The 23,367-nt window shown below is 39.3% G+C and overlaps 1 protein-coding gene across 1 annotated transcript in view; it reads left to right on the top strand.

Annotated features, from left to right (window-relative positions):
- Window positions 1–23,367, top strand: part of LOC139587093 (ATP-dependent DNA helicase Q4-like) — a 37,808-nt gene that overhangs the window by 4,486 nt on the left and 9,955 nt on the right. The window contains exon 3 of the mRNA XM_071420955.1: window positions 9,397–9,499. Within this exon, the coding sequence (XP_071277056.1) occupies window positions 9,397–9,499 (103 nt within the window). The remainder of the gene's footprint in view (window positions 1–9,396; window positions 9,500–23,367) is intronic.

Below are 23,367 nucleotides of genomic sequence, written 5' to 3'. Positions count from 1 at the left end.
GGGGAAAATCGGAGAGAAAATGGAGAAAATTTAGGGAATTTTGGTGGGAAAATTTGGGGAATTTTGGGGCCAAAAATGGAAAAAAATCGGGGGGAAAAATGGGGAATTTTGGGATAATAATGGCTAAAAATCGGGGGGAAAATGGGGAATTTTGGGGTAAAAAAAGGGGGGGAAATGGGGAATTTTGGGGCCAAAAATGGGGAAAAATCAGGGGAAAAAAGGGGTAAAAATGGGGAATTTTGGGGGGAAAATGGGGGGAAAAATGAGGGAATTTTGGGGGAAAAATGGGGAAAATTTGGGGAATTTTGGGGCCAAAAATGGGGAAAAATCGGGGGGAAAATGGGGAATTTTGGAGTAAAAAAAGGGGCCACAAATGGGGGAAAATCAGGGGAAAAAAGGGGTAAAAATGGGGGGGAAAATGGAGAAAATTTGGGAATTTTGGGGCCAAAAATGGGGAATTTTGGGACAATAATGGGGAAAAATCTGGGGAAAAATGGGGAATTTTGGGGGAATATATGGGGAATATATGGGGAAAATTTGGGAATTTTGGGGCCAATAATGGGGAAAAATCGGGGGAAAAATGGGGAATTTTTGGGTAAAAAAAGGCGGGGAAAATGGGGAATTTTGGGGCCAAAAATGGGGGGAAATTGGGGGGGAAAATGTGGAATTTTGGGGGGAAAATGGGGTGAAAAATGGGGAATTTTGGGGCCAAAAATGGGGAAAAATCGGGGGAAAAAAGGGGAATTTTGGGGGGAAAAATGGGGTAAAAATGGGGAATTTTGGGGACAAAAATGGGGAAAAATCAGGGGGAAAAAGGGGTAAAAATGGGGAAATTTGGGGTAAAATGGGGAAAATTTGGGGAATTTTGGGGCCAAAAATGGGGAAAATCAGGGGAAAAATGGGGAATTTTGGGGGGGAAATGGGGTAAAAATTGGGAATTTTTGGGGGAAAAAAAGGTGGAAAAATGGGAAATTTTGGGGCCAAAAATGGGGGAAAATCGGGGAAAAAGGGGGAATTTTTGGGGGGGAAAAAATGGGGAATTTTGGGGGGGAAAAAATGGGGAAAAATCGGGGGAATTTTGGGGCCAAAAATGGGGAAAAATCAGGGGAAAAAAGGGGTAAAAATGGGGAAATTTGGGGGAAAAATGGGGAATTTTGAGGTAAAAAAATGGGGGGGAAATGGGGAATTTGGGGGGAAAATGGAGGGGAAAATGGGGAAAATTTGGGGAATTTTGGGGCCAAAAATGGGGGAAAATCGGGGGGGGAAAATGGGGGGAAAATGGAGAAAATTTAGGGAATTTTGGTGGGAAAATTTGGGGAATTTTGGGGCCAAAAATGGGGAAAAATCAGGGCAAAAATGGGGAATTTTGGGATAATAATGGGGAAAAAAGGGGTAAAAATGGGGAAATTTGGGGGAAAAATGGGGAATTTTGAGGTAAAAAAATGGGGGGAAAATGGGGAAAATTTGGGGGGAAAATGGGGAAAATTTGGGGAATTTTGGGGCCAAAAATGGAAAAAAATCGGGGGAAAAATGGGGAATTTGGGATAATAATGGGGAAAAAAGGGGTAAAAATGGGGAAATTTGGGGGAAAAATGGGGAATTTTGGGGTAGAAAAATGGGGGAAAAAAGCGGAATTTTGAGGTAAAAATGGGGGAAATTTGGGGCCAAAGATGGGGAAAAAAGCGGCGGAAAAAAGGGGAAATTTGGGGGAAAATGGGGTAAAAATGGGGAATTTTGGGGTAAAAAAAGGGGGAAAATGGGGAATTTTGGGGGAAAAATGGGTGGAAAATGGGGAAAATTTGGGGGAAAACATGTGGGAAAATCGGGGCGAAAAATGGGTAAAAAAGGGGAATTTTGGGGGAAAAATTGCGAGAAAAATGGGGAATTTTGGGGGGGAAATGGGGGGAAAATGAGGATTTTTTGGGAAAAATGGGGAAAATTTGGGGAATTTTGGTGGGAAAATGGGGAAAAATCGGGGGAAAAATGGGGAATTTTGGGGTATAAAAAGGGGGAAAAATGGGGAATTTTGGGGTATAAAAAGGGGGGGAAATGGAGAAAATTTGGGGAATTTTGGAGCCAAAAATGGGGAAAAATCGAGGGAAAAATGGGGAACTTTGGGGCCAAAAATGGGGGAAAATTGGGGGGAAAATGTGGAATTTTGGGGGGAAAATGGGGCGAAAAATGGGGAAATTTGGGGCCAAAAATGGGGGGAAATTGGGGGAAAAAAGGGGGAAAAATGGGGAAATTTGGGGGAAAAATGGGAATTTTGAGGTAAAAAAAAGGGGGAAAATGGGGAATTTGGGGGGAAAATGGAGGGGAAAATGGGGAAAATTTGGGGAATTTTGGGGCCAAAAATGGGGAAAAATCAGGGGAAAAATCGGGGGAAAAATGGGGTTAAAAATGGGGAATTTGGGTGTAAAAAAAGGGGGGGGGAAATGGGGAAAAAATAGGGGGAAAACTTGGGGAATTTTGGGGCCAAAAATGGGGAAAATCGAGGGAAAAAAGTGGAATTTTGGGGGGAAAATGGGGCAAAAAATGGGGAATTTTGGGGCCAAAAATGGGGAAAAATCGGGGGAAAAATGGGGTAAAAATGGGGAATTTTGGGGACAAAAATGGGGAAAAATCAGGGGAAAAAAGGGGTAAAAATGGGGAATTTTGGGGGAAAAATGGGGAATTTTGAGGTAAAAAACTGGGGGGGGAAATGGGAATTTGGGGGGAAAATGGGGAAAATTTGGGGAATTTTGGGGCCAAACATGGGGAAAAATCGGGGGAAAAATGGGGAAAAATCGGGGGAAAAATGGGGGTAAAAATGGGGAATTTGGGTGTAAAAAAAGGGGGGGGAAAATGGGGAATTTTGGGGAAAAAAAGGGGAAAAATGGGGACAAAAATGGAGAAAATTTGGGGAATTTTGGTGGGAAAATGGGGAATTTTGGTGGAAAATAGAGGTAAAAATGGGGGTTTTTTTGGGGAAAAATGGGGGAAATGGGGATTTTGGCAAAAATAAGTGGGGGATTTTGGGTAAAAAAGGGGGGGAAATGGGAATTTTGGGGTAAAAAAAGGGGGGGGGAAATGGGGAATTTTGGGGGAAAAATGGGTGGAAAATGGGGAAAATTTGGGGGAAAAATGTGGGAAAATCGGGGGAAAAATGGGCAAAAAAGGGGAATTTTGGGGTTAAAAAGGGGGAAAATCGGGGGAAAAATGGGTAAAAATGGGGAATTTTGGGGGGAAATGGGGGAAAAATGAGGATTTTTTGGGAAAATGGGGAAAATTTGGGGAATTTTGGTGGGAAAATGGGGAAAAATCGGGGGGAAAACGGGGAATTTGGGGTAAAAAGGGGGGAAAATGGGGAATTTTGGGGGAAAAATGGGGGAAAATGGAGAAAATTTGGGGAATTTTGGGGCCATAAATGGGGAAAAATCGGGGGAAAATGGGGAATTTTGGGGGAAAAATGGGGAATTTGGGGGGGAAAAATGGGGAATTTTGGGGTAAAAAATGGGGAATTTTGGGGTAAAAAATGGGGAATTTTGGGGTAAAAAAAGGGGGAAATGGGGAATTTTGGTGTAAAAAAATGGGGAAAATTTGGGGAATTTTGGGGCTAAAATGGGGGAAAATCGGGGGAAAATGGGGAATTTTGGGGTAAAAAAAGGGGCCAAAAATGGGGGAAAATCAGGGGAAAAAAGGGGTAAGAATGGGAAAATTTGGGGGGAAAATGGGGGGGAATGGAGAAAATTTGGGGAATTTTGGGGCCATAAATGGGGAAAAATGGGGGAAAAACGGAGAAAATTTGGGGAATTTTGGGGTAAAAATGGGGGTAAAAATGGGGAATTTTTTGGGGGAAAATTTGGGGGCCAAAAATGGGGGAAAATGAGGAAATTTGGGGGAGAAATGGGGGGAAATTTGGGGCAAAATATGGGGGAAAATGGGGAATTTTGGGGGGAAAATGGGGGGAAAAATGGAGAAAATTTGGGGAATATTGGGGCCAAAAATGGGGGGAAATCGGGGGAAAAATGAGGAATTTGGAGGGTAAAAATGGGGGGAAAAATGGGGAATTTTGGGGAAAAAAATTGGGGAAAATTTGGGGAATTTTGGCGGGAAAATGGGGAAAAATCAGGGAAAAAATGGGGAAAAAATGGGGAATTTGGGGAGGAAAAACTTGGGAATTTTGGGGGGGGAATGGAAAATTTTGAGGGAAAAATGGGGAATTTTGGGAGAAAAAAATGGGGAATTTAAGGGGGGAAAAAGGAGGAATTTGGGGGGAAAATGGGGAATTTGGAGGGGGAAAATGGGGAAAATTTGGGGGAAAAATGGGGAAAATTTGGGGAAATTTGGGGCTGAAAATGGGGAATTTTGGGGTAAAAAAGGGGCCAAAAATGGGGGAAAATCAGGGGAAAAAAGGGGTAAAAATGGGAAAATTTGGGGGGAAAATGGGAAAATTTGGGGGAAAAATGGGGGGGGGGGAATGGAGAAAATTTGGGGAATTTTGGGGCCATAAATGGGGAAAATCAGGGGAAAAATGGGGAATTTTGGGGTAAAAAGGGGGGGAAAATGGGGAATTTTGGGGGCCAAAAGTGGGGGGGAAATTTGGGGCAAAATATGGGGGAAAATGGGGAATTTTGGGGGGAAAAATGGGGGGAAAATGGGAAAAAATGGGGAAGTGGGGTAAAAATTGGAGGAGAAAAATGGGGGGAAATGGGGGAAATTAAACAAATCAAAATTATGGGGAAAATTGGGAATTTTGGGGGAAAAATGGGGGAGTTGGGTAAAAATTGGAGGAGAAAAAGGGGAAAAGTGGAGGGAAAATGGGGGGGAAGTGCTAAATTTGGGGGAGAAATGGGAAGAAATTTGGGGAGAAGAAATTGGGAAAAATTCAGGAATTTTGGGGGGAAATTGGGAAAAATAGGGGGGAAAATGGGGAATTTTTTGGGAAAAAATGGGGAATTTTGTGGGGAAAATGGGGAAATTAGGGGGAAAAATTGGGGAATTTTAGGAGAAATGGGAATTTTTGGAGAAAAAATGGGGAATTTTGTGGGGAAAATGGGGAAATTGGGGGGGAAAATGGGGAAATTTGAGGGAAAAATTGGTAAATTTTCAAGCAAAAATGGGGAAATTGGGGGGAAAATGGGAAAATTGGGAAATAGCAGGAACATCAGAATTTTAGGGGAAAATGGGGAAAATTAGGAATTTTGGGGGGAAAATGCGAAAATTTTGGCGGGAAATTTAGGGGGAAAATTGGGGAATTTTGAGAAAAAAAATGGGGAATTTTGTGGGGGGAAAATTGGGGAAAATGGGGAATTTGGAGGGGAACAAATGGAAAATGTTCAGGGGAAAAGATGGGGAAAAATGGGGAATTATGGGGGAAAAATGGGGAGTTTGGAGGGGAAAAATGGGAAAAAATGCGGAAGTTTGGGGAAAAAAAAGGGGAATTTTTGGGAAAAACTTAGGAAATTAGGGGGAAAACCTGGGGAATTTTGGGGGGTAAAATTGGGGAAAATGGAGAATTTTGAGGGGAAAATGGGGGGAAAATGGGGAATTTTGGGCATCTCGGTCAGGGTGGCATTGTGGGGCTGTGGCTGCGATTTTGGGCTGAGATTTGGGGATTTTGGGCTGAGATTTGGGGATTTTGGGCTGAGTTTTGTTGATTTTGGGCTGAAATTTTTGGATTTTGGGCTGAAATTTTTGGATTTTGGGCTGAGATTTGTGGATTTTGGGCTGAGAATTCAGGATTTTGGGATGAAATTTTTGGATTTTGGGCTCGGATTTGCAGATTTTGGGGTGAGAATTTGGGATATTGGGTTGAAATTTGCAGATTTTGGGCTGAGATTTGTGGATTTTGGGATGAAATTTTTGGATTTTGGGCTCGGATTTGCCGATTTTGGGCTCAGATTTGCACATTTTGGGCTCAGATTTGCACATTTTGGGCTGAAATTTTTGGATTTTGGGCTGAGAATTTGGCATTTTGGGCTGAAATTTTTGGATTTTGGGCTGAGATTTGTTGATTTGGGGCTGAGATTTGGGGATTTTGGGCTGAGTTTTGTTGATTTTGGGCTCAGATTTGCTGATTTTGGGCTGAGATTTGTGGATTTTGGGCTGAAATTTGGAGATTTTGGGCTGAGATTTGGGCATTTTGGTCTCAGATTTGTGGAGTTTGGGATGAGATTTGCAGATTTTGGCTGAGATATTCACATTTTGGGCTGAGATTTGCACATTTTGGGCTGAGAATTGTGGATTTTGGGTTGAGAATTTGGGATTTCGGGCTGAAATTTTTGGATTTTGGGCTGAGATGTGTTGATTTTGGGCTGAGATTTGGGCATTTTGGGCTCAGATTTGGGCATTTTGGGGTGAAATTTGTGGATTTTGGGGTGAAATTTTTGGATTTTGGGCTGAGATTTGGTCATTTTGGGCTGAGATTTGGGCATTTTGGGCTGAGATTTGGGGGTTTTGGGGTGAAATTGGGGAATTTTCGGCTGAGATTTGGGGATTTTGGGCTCAGATTCGTTGATTTTGGGGTGAAATTTGGGGATTTTGGGATGAGAATTTTTGATTTTAGGCTGAGATTTGTTGATTTTGGGCTGAGATTTGGGGATTTTGGGCTGAATATTTTTGGATTTTGGGCTGAGATTTGCAGATTTTGGGCTGAGATTTGGGCATTTTGGGGTAAGAATTGGGCATTTTGAGCTCAGATTTGTGGATTTTGGGCTGAGATTTGTTGATTTTTGGGGTTAGATTTGGAGTTTTTGGGCTCAGATTTGTTGATTTTGGGCTGAGATTTGGGCATTTTGGGCTGAGATTTGTTGATTTTGGGCTGAGATTTGCACATTTTGGGCTCAGATTTGTGGATTTTGGGGTGAGAATTCAGGATTTTGGGCTGAGAAATTTTTGGATTTTGGGCTCGGATTTGCAGATTCTGGGGTGAAATTTGCAGATTTTGGGCTCAGATTTGCAGATTCTGGGGTGAAATTTTACAGATTTTGGGCTGAGATTTGTGGATTTTGGGATGAAATTTTTGGATTTTGGGCTGAGATTTGCAGATTTTGGGCTCAGATTTGCACATTTTGGGCTGAGAATTTTGGATTTTGCGGTGAAAATTGTGGATTTTGGGCTGAGATTTGCAGATTTTGGGCTCAGATTTGCAGATTTTGGGGTGAGAATTTGGGATATTGGGTTGAAATTTGCAGATTTTGGGCTGAGATTTGTGGATTTTGGGATGAAATTTTTGGGTTTTGGGCTCGGATTTGCCGATGTTGGGCTGAGTTTTGCAGATTTTGGGCTGAGATTTGCAGATTTTGGTCTCAGATTTGTGGATTTTGAGGTGAGAATTTGGGATTTTGGGCTGAAATTTTTGGATTTTGGGCTCAGATTTGTTGATTTTTGGGTGAGAAATCGGGATTTTGGGCTGAGATTTGCAGATTTGGTCTCAGATTTGGGCATTTTGAGGTGAGAATTGGAAATTTTGGGCTGAAATTTTTGGATTTTGGGCTGAGATTTGCAGATTTTGGGCTCAGATTTGCACATTTTGGGCTGAGAATTTTGGATTTTGCGGTGAAAATTGTGGATTTTGGGCTGAGATTTGTTGATTTTTGGGCTGAGATTTGGGCATTTTGGTCTCAGATTTGTGGATTTTGGGGTGAGAATTCGGGATTTTGGGCTGAAATTTTTGGATTTTGGGCTGAGATTTGCACATTTTGGGCTGAGATTTGCACATTTTGGGCTGAGAATTTTGGATTTTGTGGTGAAAATTGTGGATTTTGGGCTGAGATTTGTTGATTTTTGGGCTGAGATTTGGGCATTTTGGGCTCAGATTTGTGGATTTTGGGGTGAGAATTCGGGATTTTGGGCTGAAATTTTTGGATTTTGGGCTGAAATTTTTGGATTTTGGGCTGAAATTTTTGGATTTTGGGCTGTGATTGGGGGATTTTGGGCTGAGAATTTGGGATTTTGGGGTGAAAATTGTGGATTTTGGGCTGAGATTTGTTGATTTTTGGGCTGAGATTTGGGGATTTTGGGCTCAGATTTTCACATTTTGGTCTCAGATTTGTGGATTTTAGGCTGAGAATTTTGGATCTTGTGGTGAAAATTGTGGATTTTGAGCTGAGATTTGGGGATTCTGGGGTGAAATTTTTGGATTTTGGGCTGAGATTTGTTGATTTTGGGATGAAATTTTCACATTTTGGGCTGAGAATTTTGGATTTTGGGGTGAAAATTGTGGATTTTGGGCTGAGATTTGGGCATTTTGGGCTCAGATTTGGGCATTTTGGGCTCAGATTTGCACATTTTGGGCTCAGATTTGTGGATTTTGGGCTGGGAATTCGGGATTCTGGGGTGAAATTTGCAGATTTTGGGCTGAAATTTTTGGATTTTGGGCTCAGATTTGTGGATTTTGGGGTGAGAATTCGGGATTTTGGGATGAAATTTTTGGATTTTGGGCTGAGATTTCCACATTTTGGTCTCAGATTTGGGCATTTTGGGGTGAAATTTGCAGATTTTGGGCTGAGATTTGCAGATTTTGGGATGAAATTTTTGGATTTTGGGCTCAGATTTGTGGATTTTGGGCTGAGATTTGCAGATTTTGGGCTGAGATTTGGGGATTTTGGGCTGAGATTTGTTGATTTTGGGGTGATAATTTGGGAATTTTGGGCTGAGATCTGGGGATTTTAGGCTGAGATTTGCAGATTTTGGGCTGAGATTTGGGCATTTTGGGGTAAGAATTGGGCATTTTGAGCTCAGATTTGTGGATTTTGGGCTGAGTTTTGTGGATTTTGGGCTGAGATTTGCAGATTTTGGGCTGAGATTTGCAGATTTTGGGCTCAGATTTGTTGATTTTGAGCTGAGATTTGGGGATTTTGGGCTCAGATTTGTGGATTTTGGGCTGAGAATTGTTGATTCTGGGGTGAAATTTGCACATTTTGGGCTGAGATTTCTGGATTTTGGGGTGAAATTTGTGGATTTTGGGATGAAATTTTTGGATTTTGGGCTCGGATTTGCCGATTTTGGGCTGAGATTTGCACATTTTGGGCTCAGATTTGTGGATTTGGGGATGAAATTTTTGGATTTTGGGATGAAATTTTTGGATTTTGGGCTGAGCTTTGGAGATTTTGGGCTGAGAATTTTGGATTTTGGGCTGAGATTTGGGCATTTTGGGCTGAGATTTGGGGATTCTGGGGTGAAATTTGGGGGTTTTGGGCTGAGATTTGCACATTTTGGTCTCAGATTTGTGGATTTTGGGCTGAAATTTGCAGATTTTGGGCTGAAATTTGCAGATTTTGGGCTCAGATTTGTGGATTTTGGGCTGAAATTTTTGGATTTTGGTCTCAGATTTGCAGATTTTGGGCTGAAATTTGTGGATTTTGTGCTGAAATTTGTTGATTTTTGGGCTGAACTTTGCTGGTTTTGGTGCAGGAGCAGCAGCCGCAGATCCAGGCCCAGGTGCGGGCGCTCCTGGAGGCGTTTCCGGAGCAGGAATTTTCGGGCCGAGCCATCGCCCGCATCTTCCACGGCATCGGTCAGGAACAACGGGAATTTCGGGAATTTCGGGAATTTTTGGGAATTTTGGGAATTTTTGGGATATTTGGGAATTGGGGAAATCAGGGATTGGAATTTCGGGGATTTGAAATTGGGATTTTTGGGGATTTGGGATTTTTTGGGGAATTTTTTGGGCAGTTTTGGGGATTTGAAATTGGGATTTTGGGGATTTTTGGGAATTTGGGATTTTGGGGATTGGGATTTTGGGCTGAGAATTTGGAATTTTTGGCCAATTTTGCCTGGAATTTTGGGGATTTTAAATTGGGATTTTTGGGATTTTGGGACTGGGATTTTTTGGGAATTTCAGGATTTTGGGATTTTTGGAAAATTTGGGAATTTCAGATTTGGGATTTTGGGAATTTGGGAATTTTTGGAGTTTGGGATTTTGGGGATTTTTGGAAATTTTTGGAAATTTGGGAATTTCAGATTTGGGATTTTTGGGATATTTGGGACTGGGATTTTTTGGGGATTTTGGGATTTTTTGGGAATTTGGGATTTTGGGAATTTGGGATTTTGGGGCTGAGAATTTGGGATTTTGGGCAATTTTGGGATTGGGATTTTTTGGGGATTTGGGATTTTAAGAATTTGGAATTTTGGGGATTTTAAATTGGGATTTTGGCATTTTTGGCAATTTGGGATTTTGGGGATTTTGGGATTTTTGGCAATTTTGGGACTGGGATTTTTTGGGAATTTGGGATTTTGGGAATTTGGGATTTTGGGACTGGAATTTTTAGGAATTTGGGGATTTTGGGGGGTTTGGGTTTGGAGTTTTGGGGATTTGAGATTTTCTGGAATTTTTTGGGAATTTTGGGGATTTGAAATTGGGATTTTTGGCCATTTGGGGACTGGGATTTTTTGGCAATTTGGGATTTTGGGGCAATTTGGGATTTTTGGGATTTTCAGGAATTTTTGGGAATTTTTGGGAATTTTTGGGATATTTGGGATTTTGGGGAAATCGGGGATTGGAATTTGGGGGATTTGAAATTGGGATTTTTGGGGATTTTGGGGGATTTTTTGGGCAATTTTTGGGGCAATTTTGGGGATTTGAAATTGGGATTTTGGGATTTTGGGACTGGGATTTTTTGGGAATTTGGGATTTTTTGGGAATTTGGGATTTTTTGGGCTGAGAATTTGGAATTTTGGGGAATTTTGGGATTGGGATTTTTTGGGAATTTGGGATTTTGGGACTGGAATTTTTAGGAATTTGGAAATTTGGGGATTTTTGGGGGTTTTGGGGTTTGGAGTTTTGGGATTTTGGGATTTTTGGGAATTTTTGGGGAATTTTGGGATTTTGAAATTGGGATTTTTGGGATTTTGGGACTGGGATTTTTTTGGGGAATTTGGGATTTTGGGAGTGGAATTTTTAGGAATTTGGGTTTTTCAGAATTTGGGATTTTTGGGGGAGTCTGGATTTGGGGTTTTGGGCGATTTTTTGGGATTTTTGGGATTTTTTGAATTTTGGGACTGGGATTTTTTGGGAATTTGGGATTTTTTGGGAATTTGGGATTTTGGGGTGAGAATTTGGGATTTGGGGCAATTTTGAGGATTTTAAATTTGAATTTTGGTCTTTTTGGGACTGGAATTTTTTGGGAATTTGGGATTTTTGGGCAATTTTGGGATTTTGGGGGGAGAATTTGGGAATTTTGGCAATTTTGGGACTGGGATTTTTTGGGAATTTGGGACTGGAATTTTTAGGAATTTGGAAATTTGGGGATTTTGGGGGTTTTGGGGTTTGGAGTTTTGGGAATTTGGGATTTTTGGGAATTTTTGGGGAATTTTGGGATTTTGAAATTGGGATTTTTGGGATTTTTGGACTGGGATTTTTTGGGAATTTGGGATTTTGGGGTTTGGGATTTTTGGGCATTTGGGATTCTTGAAAATTTGGGATTTTGGGGATTTTTAAGATTTGGGATTTTTGGAAATTTGGGAATTTCTGATTTGGGATTTTGAGGAATTTGGGATTTTTCTATTTGGGATTTTAGGATTTTGGGGATTTTTGGGATTTTTGGACTGGAATTTTCAGGATCTCAGAATTTTTGGGGATATTTGGGATTTTGGGGAATTTTGACTGAAATTTTTGGGGATTTGAAGTTGGGATTTTTGGCCTTTTTGGGACTGGGAGTTTTGGGGATTTTGGGGATTTTGGGGATTTGGGAATTTGGGGATTTTGGGTTCAGAGATTTTTAGGAATTTGGGAATTTTTTTGGGATTTGGAGATTTTGGGAATTTGTGCATTTGGAAATTTGGGATTTGGGGATTCCAGACTGGAATTTTTAGAAATTTGGGATTTGGGGTTTTTGGGAATTTCAGATTTGGGATTTTTTGGGATTTTGGGCTGAGAATTTGGGATTTTGGGCAATTTTGGGGACTGGGATTTTTTGGGAATTTGGGGAATTTGGGATTTGGGGCTGAGAATTTGGGATTTTGGGGAATTTTTTGGGAATTTTGGGGATTTGAAATTGGGATTTTGGGATTTTGGGCTGAGAATTTGGGATTTTGGGGATTTTAAATTGGGAATTTTGGGCCATTTGGGACTGGGATTTTTTGGCAATTTGGGATTTTGGGAATTTGGGATTTTGGGACTGGAATTTTTAGGAATTTTGGGTTTTTCAGAATTTGGGATTTTTTGGTGATTCTGGATTTGGGGATTTTGGGATTTTGGGATTTTGTGGATTTTGGGACTGGAGATTTTTGGAAATTCGGGTTTTCAGAATTTGGGGATTTTTGGGATTCTGGATTTGGGGATTTTGGGGATTTTTGGGATTGTGGGTCTGGAATTTTTTGGGGGATTTGGGATTTTGGGGATTGGGATTTTGGGGGGTGAATTTGGGATTTTGGGGATTTTTTGGGGATTTGAAATTGGGAATTTTGGCCTTTTGGGACTGGGATTTTTGGGGGAATTTGGGATTTTGGGATTTTGGGACTGGAGATTTTTGGGATTTTGGGATTGGAGATTTTTGGAAATTTGGGAATTTCAGATTTGGGATTTTGGGGGTTTTTGGAATTTGAGGTTTTTGGGGAATTTGGGGAAATTTGGGAATTTTGGATTTGGGGTTTTTGGGAATTTCAGATTTGGATCTTTTGGGAATTTGGGAATTTTTGGGAATTTCAGGTTTGGGAATTTGGGATTTTGGGGATTTTTTGGGAATTTGGGATTTTGGGGTGAGAATTTGGAATTTTGGGGATTTTGGGATTTTGGGCCATTTGGGACTGGGATTTTTTTTGGAATTTGGGATTTTTGGGATTTGGGGCTGAGAATTTGGGATTTCTGGGATTTTTGGGATTTGGGGACTGGAATTTTTAGGAATTTGGAAATTTGGGGATTTTTGGGGGGGTTTTGGGTTTGGATTTTTGGGAATTTTTTGGGAATTTTGGGATTTTGAAATTGGCATTTTTGGGATTTTGGGACTGGGATTTTTTTGGAATTTGGGATTTTGGGGTTTGGGATTTTGGGCATTTGGGATTCCTGGAAATTTGGGATTTTTGGGATTTTTAAGATTTGGGATTTTGGGGATTTTTGGAAATTTGGGAATTTCTGATTTGGGATTTTTAGGAATTTGGGATTTTTTTTATTTGGGATTTTAGGATTTTTGGGATTTTTGGGAATTTGGGATTTTGGGACTGGAATTTTTAGGAATTTGGAAATTTGGGGATTTTTGGGGGTTTTTGGGTTTGGAGTTTTGGGAATTTGGGATTTTTGGGAATTTTACCTGGAATTTGGGGGATTTGAAATTGGGATTTTTGGGATTTTGGACTGGGATTTTTTTTGGCAATTTGGGATTTTGGGAATTTTGGATTTCGGGATTTTTGGGATTTGGGGACTGGAATTTTTGGGAGTTTTGGGATTGGGGTTTTTTGGAAATTTGGGAATTTCAGATTTGGGGACTGGGATTTTTTGGGAATTTGGGATTTTGGGATTTTTGGGATTTTGGGACTGGAATTTTTAGGAATTTGGGGATTTTGGGGGTTTTTGGGTTTGGAGTTTTGGGAATTTGGGAATTTTGGGAATTTTTTGGGAATTTTGGGATTTTGAAATTGGGATTTTTGGGATTTTGGGACTGGGATTTTCAGGATTTCAGAATTTTTGGGGATATTTGGGATTTTGGGGAATTTTGACTGAAATTTTTGGGGATTTGAAGTTGGGATTTTTGGCCTTTTTGGGACTGGGAGTTTTGGGGATTTGGGATTTTGGGAATTTGGGATTTTGGGGATTTTGGGTTCAGAGATTTTTAGGAATTTGGGAATTTTTTGGGGGGATTTGGAGATTTTGGGAATTTGTGTATTTGGAAATTTGGGATTTGGGGATTCCAGACTGGAATTTTTGGAAATTTGGGGTTTTTGGGAATTTCACATTTGGGATTTTGGGGATTGGGATTTTGGGGTGAGAATTTGGGATTTTGGGCAATTTTGGGGATTTTCAATTGGGAGTTTTTGCATTTTTGGGACTGGGATTTTTTGGGAATTTGGGATTTTGGGATTTTTGGGATTTTGGGTGAGAATTTGGAATTTTTGGCCAATTTTGCCTGGAATTTGGGGGGTTTTAAATTGGGATTTTGGCATTTTTGGGTCGGGAATTTTGGGAATTTGGGATTTTTTTTGGATTTTGGGCTGAGAATTTGGGATTTTGGGCAATTTTGGGATTGGGATTTTTTGGGGATTTTTGGGATTCTTGGAAATTTGGGTTTTTGGGAATTTGGGGTTTTTGGGAATTTGGGATTTTTGGGAATTTGGGATTTTGGGGATTTTTGGGAATCTGGGATTGGAATTTGGAGAATTTGGAAAATTTGGGAATTTCAGATTTGGGATTTTGGGAATTTGGGAATTTTTGGAGTTTGGGATTTGGGATTTTGGGGATTTTGGGGATTTTTAAGAATTTGGGATTTTGAGGAATTTTTTGGGAATTTTGGGGATTTGAAATTGGGATTTTTGGGATTTTGGGACTGGAATTTTTAGGAATTTGGAAATTTGGGGATTTTTGGGGTTTTGGGGTTTGGAGTTTGGGGAATTTGGGATTTTTGGGAATTTTTTGGAAATTTTTTGGGAATTTTGGGGATTTTAAATTGGGATTTTTAGGAGTTTTGGGATTGGAGATTTTTGGAAATTTGGGAATTTCAGATTTGGGGATTTTGGGAATTTTGGGGGATTTTAAATTGGGATTTTTGGGATTTTTGGGTTTAGAATTTTGGGAATTTGGGATTTTGGGGATTTGGGATTTTGGGGTTTTTTGGGATTGGGATTTTTCAGGAATTTGGGATTTTTGGGTTTGGGAATTTTGGGTTTTTTTGGGACTTTGGGATTTGGATCTTTTGGGGATTTGGGAATTTTTGGGAATTTTAGGTTTGGGAATTTGGGATTTGGGGGAATTTTTTGGGAATTTGGGGGATTTGAAATTGGGATTTTTGGCATTTTGGGAATGGGGATTTTTTGGGATTTTAAATTGGGAATTTTGGGCTGAGAATTTGGGAATTTTGGGGATTTTAAAGTGGGAATTTTGGCCTTTTGGGGCTGGGATTTTTGGGAGTTTTGGGACTGGAGATTTTTGGAAATTTGGGAATTTCAGATTTGGGTTTTTTGGGACTGCAATTTTTAGGAATTTTGGGTTTTTCAGAATTTGGGATTTTTTGGGGAGTCTGGATTTGGGGATTTTTGGGATTTTTGGGATTGGAGATTTTTGGAAATTTGGGGTTTTCAGAATTTGGGGATTTTTGGGATTTTGGGACTGGAATTTTTTAGATTTTGGAAATTTGGGGTTTGGGATTTGGGGGATTTTGGGGAATTTCAGGATTTGGGGGATTTGGGATTCTTGAAAATTTGGGATTTTTGGGATTTTTAAGATTTGGGATTCTTGGAAATTTGGGAATTTCTGATTTGGGATTTTTAGGAATTTGGGATTTTTTGGGGGGGATTTTAGGATTTTGGGGATTTTTGGCCTGGAATTTTCAGGATTTCAGAATTTTTGGGGATATTTGGGATTTTGGGGAATTTTGACTGAAATTTTGGGGATTTTGGCCTTTTTGGGACTGGGATTTTTTGGGAATTTGGGATTTTGGGAATTTGGGATTTTGGGATTCCAGACTGGAATTTTTAGAAATTTGGGATTTGGGGTTTTTGGGAATTTCAGATTTGGGATTTTTTGGGATTTTGGGCTGAGAATTTGGGATTTTGGGCAATTTTGGGGATTTTCAATTGGGAATTTTTGCATTTTTGGGCTGGGATTTTTTGGGAATTTGGGATTTTGGGATTTTTGGGATTTTGGGTGAGAATTTGGAATTTTTGGCCAATTTTGCCTGGAATTTGGGGGGTTTTAAATTGGGATTTTGGCATTTTTGGGTCTGGAATTTTGGGAATTTGGGATTTTTTTGGATTTTGGGCTGAGAATTTGGGATTTTGGGCAATTTTGGGACTGGGATTTTTTGGGAATTTGGGATTTAGGGGATTGGGATTTTAAATTGGGATTTTGGGATTTTGGGGTTTAGAATTTTGGGAATTTGGGAATTTTGGGGATTTTTTGGGATTTTGGGGATTTTAAATTGGGAATTTTGGCATTTTGGGACTGGGATATTTTGGGATTTTTTGGGATTTTGGGACTGGAATTTTTAGGAATTTGGGATTTTCAGAATTTGGGATTTTGGGACTGGAATTTTTAGGAATTTGGGGATTTTGGGGGGTTTTGGGGTTTGGAGTTTTGGGGATTTGAGATTTTCTGGAATTTTTTGGGAATTTTGGGGATTTGAAATTGGGATTTTTGGCCATTTTGGGACTGGGATTTTTTGGCAATTTGGGATTTTGGGAATTTTGGGATTTTGGGGAATTTTTGGGAATTTTGGGATTTTGGGGAAATCGGGGATTGGAATTTTGGGGATTTGAAATTGGGATTTTTGGGGATTTGGGATTTTTTGGGGAATTTTTTGGGCAATTTTGGGGATTTGAAATTGGGATTTTTGGCTTTTTGGGACTGGGATTTTTTGGGAATTTGGGATTTTTGGGAATTTGGGATTTTGGGGGGAGAATTTGGGATTTTGGGCCAATTTTGCCTGGAATTTTGGGGATTTAAAATTGGGAATTTTGGCATTTTTGGGTCGGGAATTTTGGGAATTTCAGGATTTTGGGATTTTTGGAAAATTTGGGAATTTCAGATTTGGGATTTTGGGAATTTGGGAATTTTTGGAGTTTGGGATTTTGGGGATTTTTGGAAATTTTTGGAAATTTGGGAATTTCAGATTTGGGATTTTTGGGATATTTGGGACTGGGATTTTTTTGGGATTTTGGGATTTTTTGGGAATTTGGGAATTTGGGATTTTGGGGGGAGAATTTGAGATTTTGGGCAATTTTGGGATTGGGATTTTTTGGGAATTTGGGATTTTAAGAATTTGGAATTTTGGGGATTTTAAATTGGGATTTTGGCATTTTTGGCAATTTGGGATTTTGGGGATTTTGGGATTTTTGGCAATTTTGGGACTGGGATTTTTTGGGAATTTGGGATTTTGGGAATTTGGGATTTTGGGACTGGAATTTTTAGGAATTTGGGGATTTTGGGGGTTTTGGGTTTGGAGTTTTGGGGATTTGAGATTTTCTGGAATTTTTTGGGAATTTTGGGGATTTGAAATTGGGATTTTTGGCCATTTTGGGACTGGGATTTTTTGGCAATTTGGGATTTTGGGGGATTTTGGGATTTTTGGGAATTTTTGGGAATTTTTGGGATATTTGGGATTTTGGGGAAATCGGGGATTGGAATTTTGGGGATTTGAAATTGGGATTTTTGGGGATTTTTTGGGATTTTTTGGGGAATTTTTGGGGCAATTTTGGGGATTTGAAATTGGGATTTTTTGGGATTTTGGGACTGGGATTTTTTTGGGGAATTTGGGATTTTTTGGGAATTTGGGATTTTGAGTTGAGAATTTGGAATTTTTGGCCAATTTTCCCTGGAATTTTGGGGATTTAAAATTGGGAATTTTGGCATTTTTGGGTCGGGAATTTTGGGAATTTCAGGATTTTGGGATTTTTGGAAATTTGGGAATTTCGGGTTTGGGATTTTTTGGGACTTTGGGATTTTTTGGGGATTTTTGGGATTCTTGGAAATTTGGGGTTTTTGGGAATTTGGGATTTTTGGGATTTTTGGGATTTTTGGGAATCTGGGATTGGAATTTGGAGAATTTGGAAAATTTGGGAATTTCAGATTTGGGATTTTGGGAATTTGGGAATTTTTGGAATTTGGGATTTTGGGGATTTTGGGGATTTTTGGAAATTTGGGAATTTCAGATTTGGGATTTTTGGGACTGGGATTTTTGGGATATTTGGGATTTTTCGGATTTTTAAGAATTTGGGATTTTGAGGAATTTTTTGGGAATTTTGGGGATTTGAATTTGGGATTTTTGGGATTTTGGGACTGGGATTTTTTTGGGATTTTGGGATTTTTTGGGAATTTGGGATTTTGGGATTTTTTGGGATTTTCGGGCTGAGAATTTGGGATTTTGGGCAATTTTGGGAATTTGGGATTTTTTGGGGAATTTGGGATTTTTGGCCAATTTTCCCTGGAATTTTGGGGATTTAAAATCAGAATTTTGGCATTTTTGGGTCGGGAATTTTGGGAATTTGGGAATTTCAGATTTGGGGATTTTGGGGTTTTTTGGGAATTTCAGATTTGGGATTTTGGGAATTTTGGGGATTTGAAATTGGGATTTTTTGGCAATTTGGGATTTTGGGGGAATTTGGGATTTTTGGGATTTTTTTGGGGAATTTTTAGGAATTTTGGGAATTTGGGATTTTGGGGAAATCGGGGATTGGAATTTCGGGGATTTGAAATTGGGATTTTTGGGGATTTGGGATTTTTTGGGGAATTTTTTGGGAATTTTGGGGATTTGAAATTGGGATTTTGGGATTTTGGAGCTGGGATTTTTTGGGAATTTGGGATTTTTTGGGAATTTGGGATTTTGGGGGCAGAATTTGGGATTTTTGGCCAATTTTGCCTGGAATTTTGGGGATTTAAAATTGGGATTTTTGGGATTTTTGGGTCGGGAATTTTGGGAATTTCAGGATTTTGGGATTTTGGAAATTTGGGAATTTCGGATTTGGGATTTTTTGGGACTTTGGGATTTTTTGGGGATTTTTGGGATTCTTGGAAATTTGGGTTTTTTGGAATTTGGGGTTTTTGGGAATTTGGGATTTTGGGGATTTTTGGGAATCTGGGATTGGAATTTGGAGAATTTGGGAAATTTGGGAATTTCAGATTTGGGATTTTGGGAATTTGGGAATTTTTGGAATTTGGGATTTTGGGGATTTTTGGAAATTTGGGAATTTCAGATTTGGGATTTTTGGGATTGGGATTTTTGGGATATTTGGGATTTTTGGGATTTTTAAGAATTTGGGATTTTGAGGAATTTTTTGGGAATTTTGGGATTTGAATTTGGGATTTTGGGATTTTGGGTCTGGAATTTTTTGGGAATTTGGGATTTTTTTGGATTTTTTGGGATTTTGGGGCTGAGAATTTGGGATTTTGGGCAATTTTGGGATTGGGATTTTTTGGGGAATTTGGGAATTTTTGGCCAATTTTCCCTGGAATTTTGGGGATTTAAAATCAGAATTTTGGCATTTTTGGGTCTGGAATTTTGGAAATTTGGGAATTTCAGATTTGGGGATTTTTGGGGTTTTTTGGGAATTTCGGATTTTGGGAATTTTGGGGATTTGAAATTGGGATTTTTTGGCAATTTGGGATTTTGGGGGAATTTGGGATTTTTCGGAATTTTTGGGAATTTTTGGGAATTTTTGGGAAATTTGGGATTTTTGGGGAAATCGGGGATTGGAATTTCGGGGATTTGAAATTGGGATTTTTGGGGATTTGGGATTTTTTGGGGAATTTTTTGGGCAATTTTGGGGATTTGAAATTGGGATTTTGGGATTTTGGGGACTGGGATTTTTTGGGAATTTGGGATTTGGGGATTTTTGGGATTTTGGGGCAATTTTGGGAATTTTTGGGATATTTGGGAATTGGGGAAATCGGGGATTGGAATTTGGGGGATTTGAAATTGGGATTTTTGGGGATTTGGGATTGAAAATTTGGGATTTTTGGACTTTGGGATTGGAGTTTGGGGAGTGAATTTGGAATTGGGATTTTTGGGAATTTGGGATTTTGGGATTTTTTGGGAATTTGGGATTTTGGGATTTTTTGGGATTTTGGGAATTTGGGATTTTTTGGGATTTTGGGGAATTTTTTGGGGGATTTGAAATTGGGATTTTGGGATTTTGGGACTGGAATTTTTTGGGATTTTTGGCAATTTTGCCTGGGATTTTGGGGATTTGAAATTGGGATTTTTGGCCATTTTGGGACTGGGATTTTTTAGGAATTTGGGATTTTGGGGGAATTTGGGATTTTGGGGATTTTTGGGAATTTTGGGAATTTTTTGGGAATTTTTGGGATATTTGGGAATTGGGGAAATCGGGGATTGGAATTTCGGGGATTTGAAATTGGGATTTTTGGGATTTTGGGACTGGGATTTTTTGGGAATTTCAGGATTTTGGGATTTTTGGAAAATTTGGGAATTTCAGATTTGGGATTTTGGGAATTTGGGAATTTTTGGAGTTTGGGATTTTGGGGATTTTTGGAAATTTTTGGAAATTTGGGAATTTCAGATTTGGGATTTTTGGGATTTTTTGGCTTTTTGGGACTGGGATTTTTTGGGAATTTGGGAATTTTTGGGAATTTGGGATTTTGGGGCTGAGAATTTGAGATTTTGGGCAATTTTGGGAATTTGGGATTTTTTGGGGAATTTGGGAATTTTTGGCCAATTTTCCCTGGAATTTTGGGGGATTTAAAATCAGAATTTTGGCATTTTTGGGTCTGGAATTTGGGGAATTTGGGAATTTCAGATTTGGGGATTTTGGGCTTTTTTGGGAATTTCAGATTTGGGGATTTTGGGGTTTTTGGGAATTTCAGATTTGGGATTTTGGGAATTTTGGGGATTTGAAATTGGGATTTTTGGCAATTTTGGGACTGGGATTTTTTGGCAATTTGGGATTTTGGGGGAATTTGGGATTTTTGGGAATTTTTCGGAATTTTTGGGAATTTTGGGGAAATCGGGGATTGGAATTTCGGGGATTTGAAATTGGGATTTTTGGGGATTTTTTGGGAATTTTTGGGCAATTTTTGGGCAATTTTGGGGATTTGAAATTGGGATTTTTTGGGATTTTGGGACTGGGATTTTTTGGGAATTTGGGATTTTTTGGGAATTTGGGATTTTGAGTTGAGAATTTGGAATTTTTGGCCAATTTTCCCTGGAATTTTGGGGATTTAAAATTGGGAATTTTGGCATTTTTGGGTCGGGAATTTTGGGAATTTCAGGATTTTGGGATTTTTGGAAATTTGGGAATTTCGGGTTTGGGATTTTTTGGGACTTTGGGATTTTTTGGGGATTTTTGGGATTGTTGGAAATTTGGGTTTTTGGGAATTTGGGGTTTTTGGGATTTTTGGGATTTTTGGGATTTTTGGGAATCTGGGATTGGAATTTGGAGAATTTGGGAAATTTGGGAATTTCAGATTTGGGATTTTGGGAATTTGGGATTTGGGGATTTTGGAAATTTTTGGAAATTTGGGAATTTCAGATTTGGGATTTTTGGGATTTTTTGGCTTTTTGGGACTGGGATTTTTTGGGAATTTGGGAATTTTTGGGAATTTGGGATTTTGGGGCTGAGAATTTGGGATTTCTGGGCAATTTTGGGAATTTGGGATTTTTTGGGGAATTTGGGAATTTTTGGCCAATTTTCCCTGGAATTTTGGGGATTTAAAATTGGGAATTTTGCCATTTTTGGGTCTGGAATTTTGGGAATTTGGGAATTTCAGATTTGGGGATTTTGGGGTTTTTTGGGAATTTCAGATTTGGGGATTTTGGGAATTTTGGGGATTTGAAATTGGGATTTTTTGGCAATTTGGGATTTTGGGGCAATTTGGGATTTTTGGGATTTTCAGGAATTTTCGGGAATTTTTGGGATATTTGGGATTTTGGGGAAATTGGGGATTGGAATTTCAGGGATTTGAAATTGGAATTTTTGGGGAATTTTTTGGGGAATTTTGGGGATTTGAAATTGGGATTTTTGGCTTTTTGGGACTGGGATTTTTTGGGAATTTGGGATTTTGGGGTGAAAATTTGGGATTTTGGGGCAATTTTCCCTGGAATTTTGGGGATTTAAAATTGGGATTTTTGGGATTTTTGGGTCGGGAATTTTGGGAATTTCGGGATTTTGGGATTTTTGGAAAATTTGGGAATTTCGGGTTTGGGATTTTTTGGGACTTTGGGATTTTTTGGGGATTTTTGGGATTCTTGGAAATTTGGGTTTTTGGGAATTTGGGGTTTTTGGGAATTTGGGATTTTGGGGATTTGTGGGAATCTGGGATTGGAATTTGGAGAATTTGGGAAATTTGGGAATTTCAGATTTGGGATTTTTGGGATTTTTTGAAATTTTTTGGGACTGGGATTTTTTTGGGATTTTGGGATTTTTTGGGATTTTTTGGGATTTTTTTGGGATTTTGGGGCTGAGAATTTGGGATTTTGGGAATTTTTGGGAATTTGGGATTTTGGGGAAATCGGGGATTGGAATTTCGGGGATTTGAAATTGGGGTTTTTGGGGATTTTTTGGGATTTTTTGGGGAGTTTTTTGGGCAGTTTTGGGGATTTGAAATTGGGATTTTGGGATTTTGGGGACTGGGATTTTTTGGGAATTTGGGATTTTGGGTGAGAATTTGGAATTTTTGGCCAATTTTGCCTGGAATTTTGGGGATTTTAAATTGGGATTTTTGGGATTTTGGGACTGGGATTTTTTGGGAATTTCAGGATTTTGGGATTTTTGGAAAATTTGGGAATTTCAGATTTGGGAATTTGGGAATTTGGGAATTTTTGGAGTTTGGGATTTTGGGGATTTTGGGGATTTTTGGAAATTTGGGAATTTCAGATTTGGGATTTTTGGGATTTTTTGGCTTTTTGGGACTGGGATTTTTTGGGATTTTGGGATTTTTTGGGAATTTGGGATTTGGGGCTGAGAATTTGAGATTTTGGGCAATTTTGGGATTTTGGGATTTTTTGGGGAATTTGGGAATTTTTGGCCAATTTTCCCTGGAATTTTGGGGATTTAAAATCAGAATTTTGGCATTTTTGGGTCGGGAATTTTGGAAATTTGGGAATTTCAGATTTGGGGATTTTGGGGTTTTTTGGGAATTTCAGATTTGGGATTTTGGGAATTTTGGGGATTTGAAATTGGGATTTTTGGCCATTTTGGGACTGGGATTTTTTGGGAATTTGGGATTTTGGGGGAATTTGGGAATTTTGGGAATTTTTAGGAATTTTGGGAATTTGGGATTTTGGGGAAATCGGGGATTGGAATTTCGGGGATTTGAAATTGGAATTTTTGGGGATTTGGGATTTTTTGGGGAATTTTTGGGGAATTTTTTTGGGATTTGAAATTGGGATTTTGGGATTTTGGGGCTGGGATTTTTTGGGAATTTGGGATTTTTTGGGAATTTGGGATTTTGGGTGAGAATTTGGGATTTTTGGCCAGTTTTGCCTGGAATTTTGGGGATTTTAAATTGGGATTTTTGGCATTTTTGGGTCGGGAATTTTGGGAATTTCAGGATTTTGGGATTTTTGGAAATTTGGGAATTTCGGGTTTGGGATTTTTTGGGACTTTGGGATTTTTTGGGATTTTTTGGGATTCTTGGAAATTTGGGTTTTTTGGAATTTGGGGTTTTTGGGAATTTGGGATTTTTGGGAATCTGGGATTGGAATTTGGAGAATTTGGAAAATTTGGGAATTTCAGATTTGGGATTTTGGGAATTTGGGAATTTTTGGAGTTTGGGATTTTGGG

Source organism: Agelaius tricolor, unplaced genomic scaffold (assembly GCF_023055355.1).
Source record: "Agelaius tricolor isolate 1412-34295 unplaced genomic scaffold, bAgeTri1.0.p SCAF_178, whole genome shotgun sequence".
Taxonomy (NCBI): domain Eukaryota; kingdom Metazoa; phylum Chordata; class Aves; order Passeriformes; family Icteridae; genus Agelaius; species Agelaius tricolor.
Note: the sequence above shows the minus strand (reverse complement) of the source record. Positions and strands in the feature narration are given on the sequence as shown.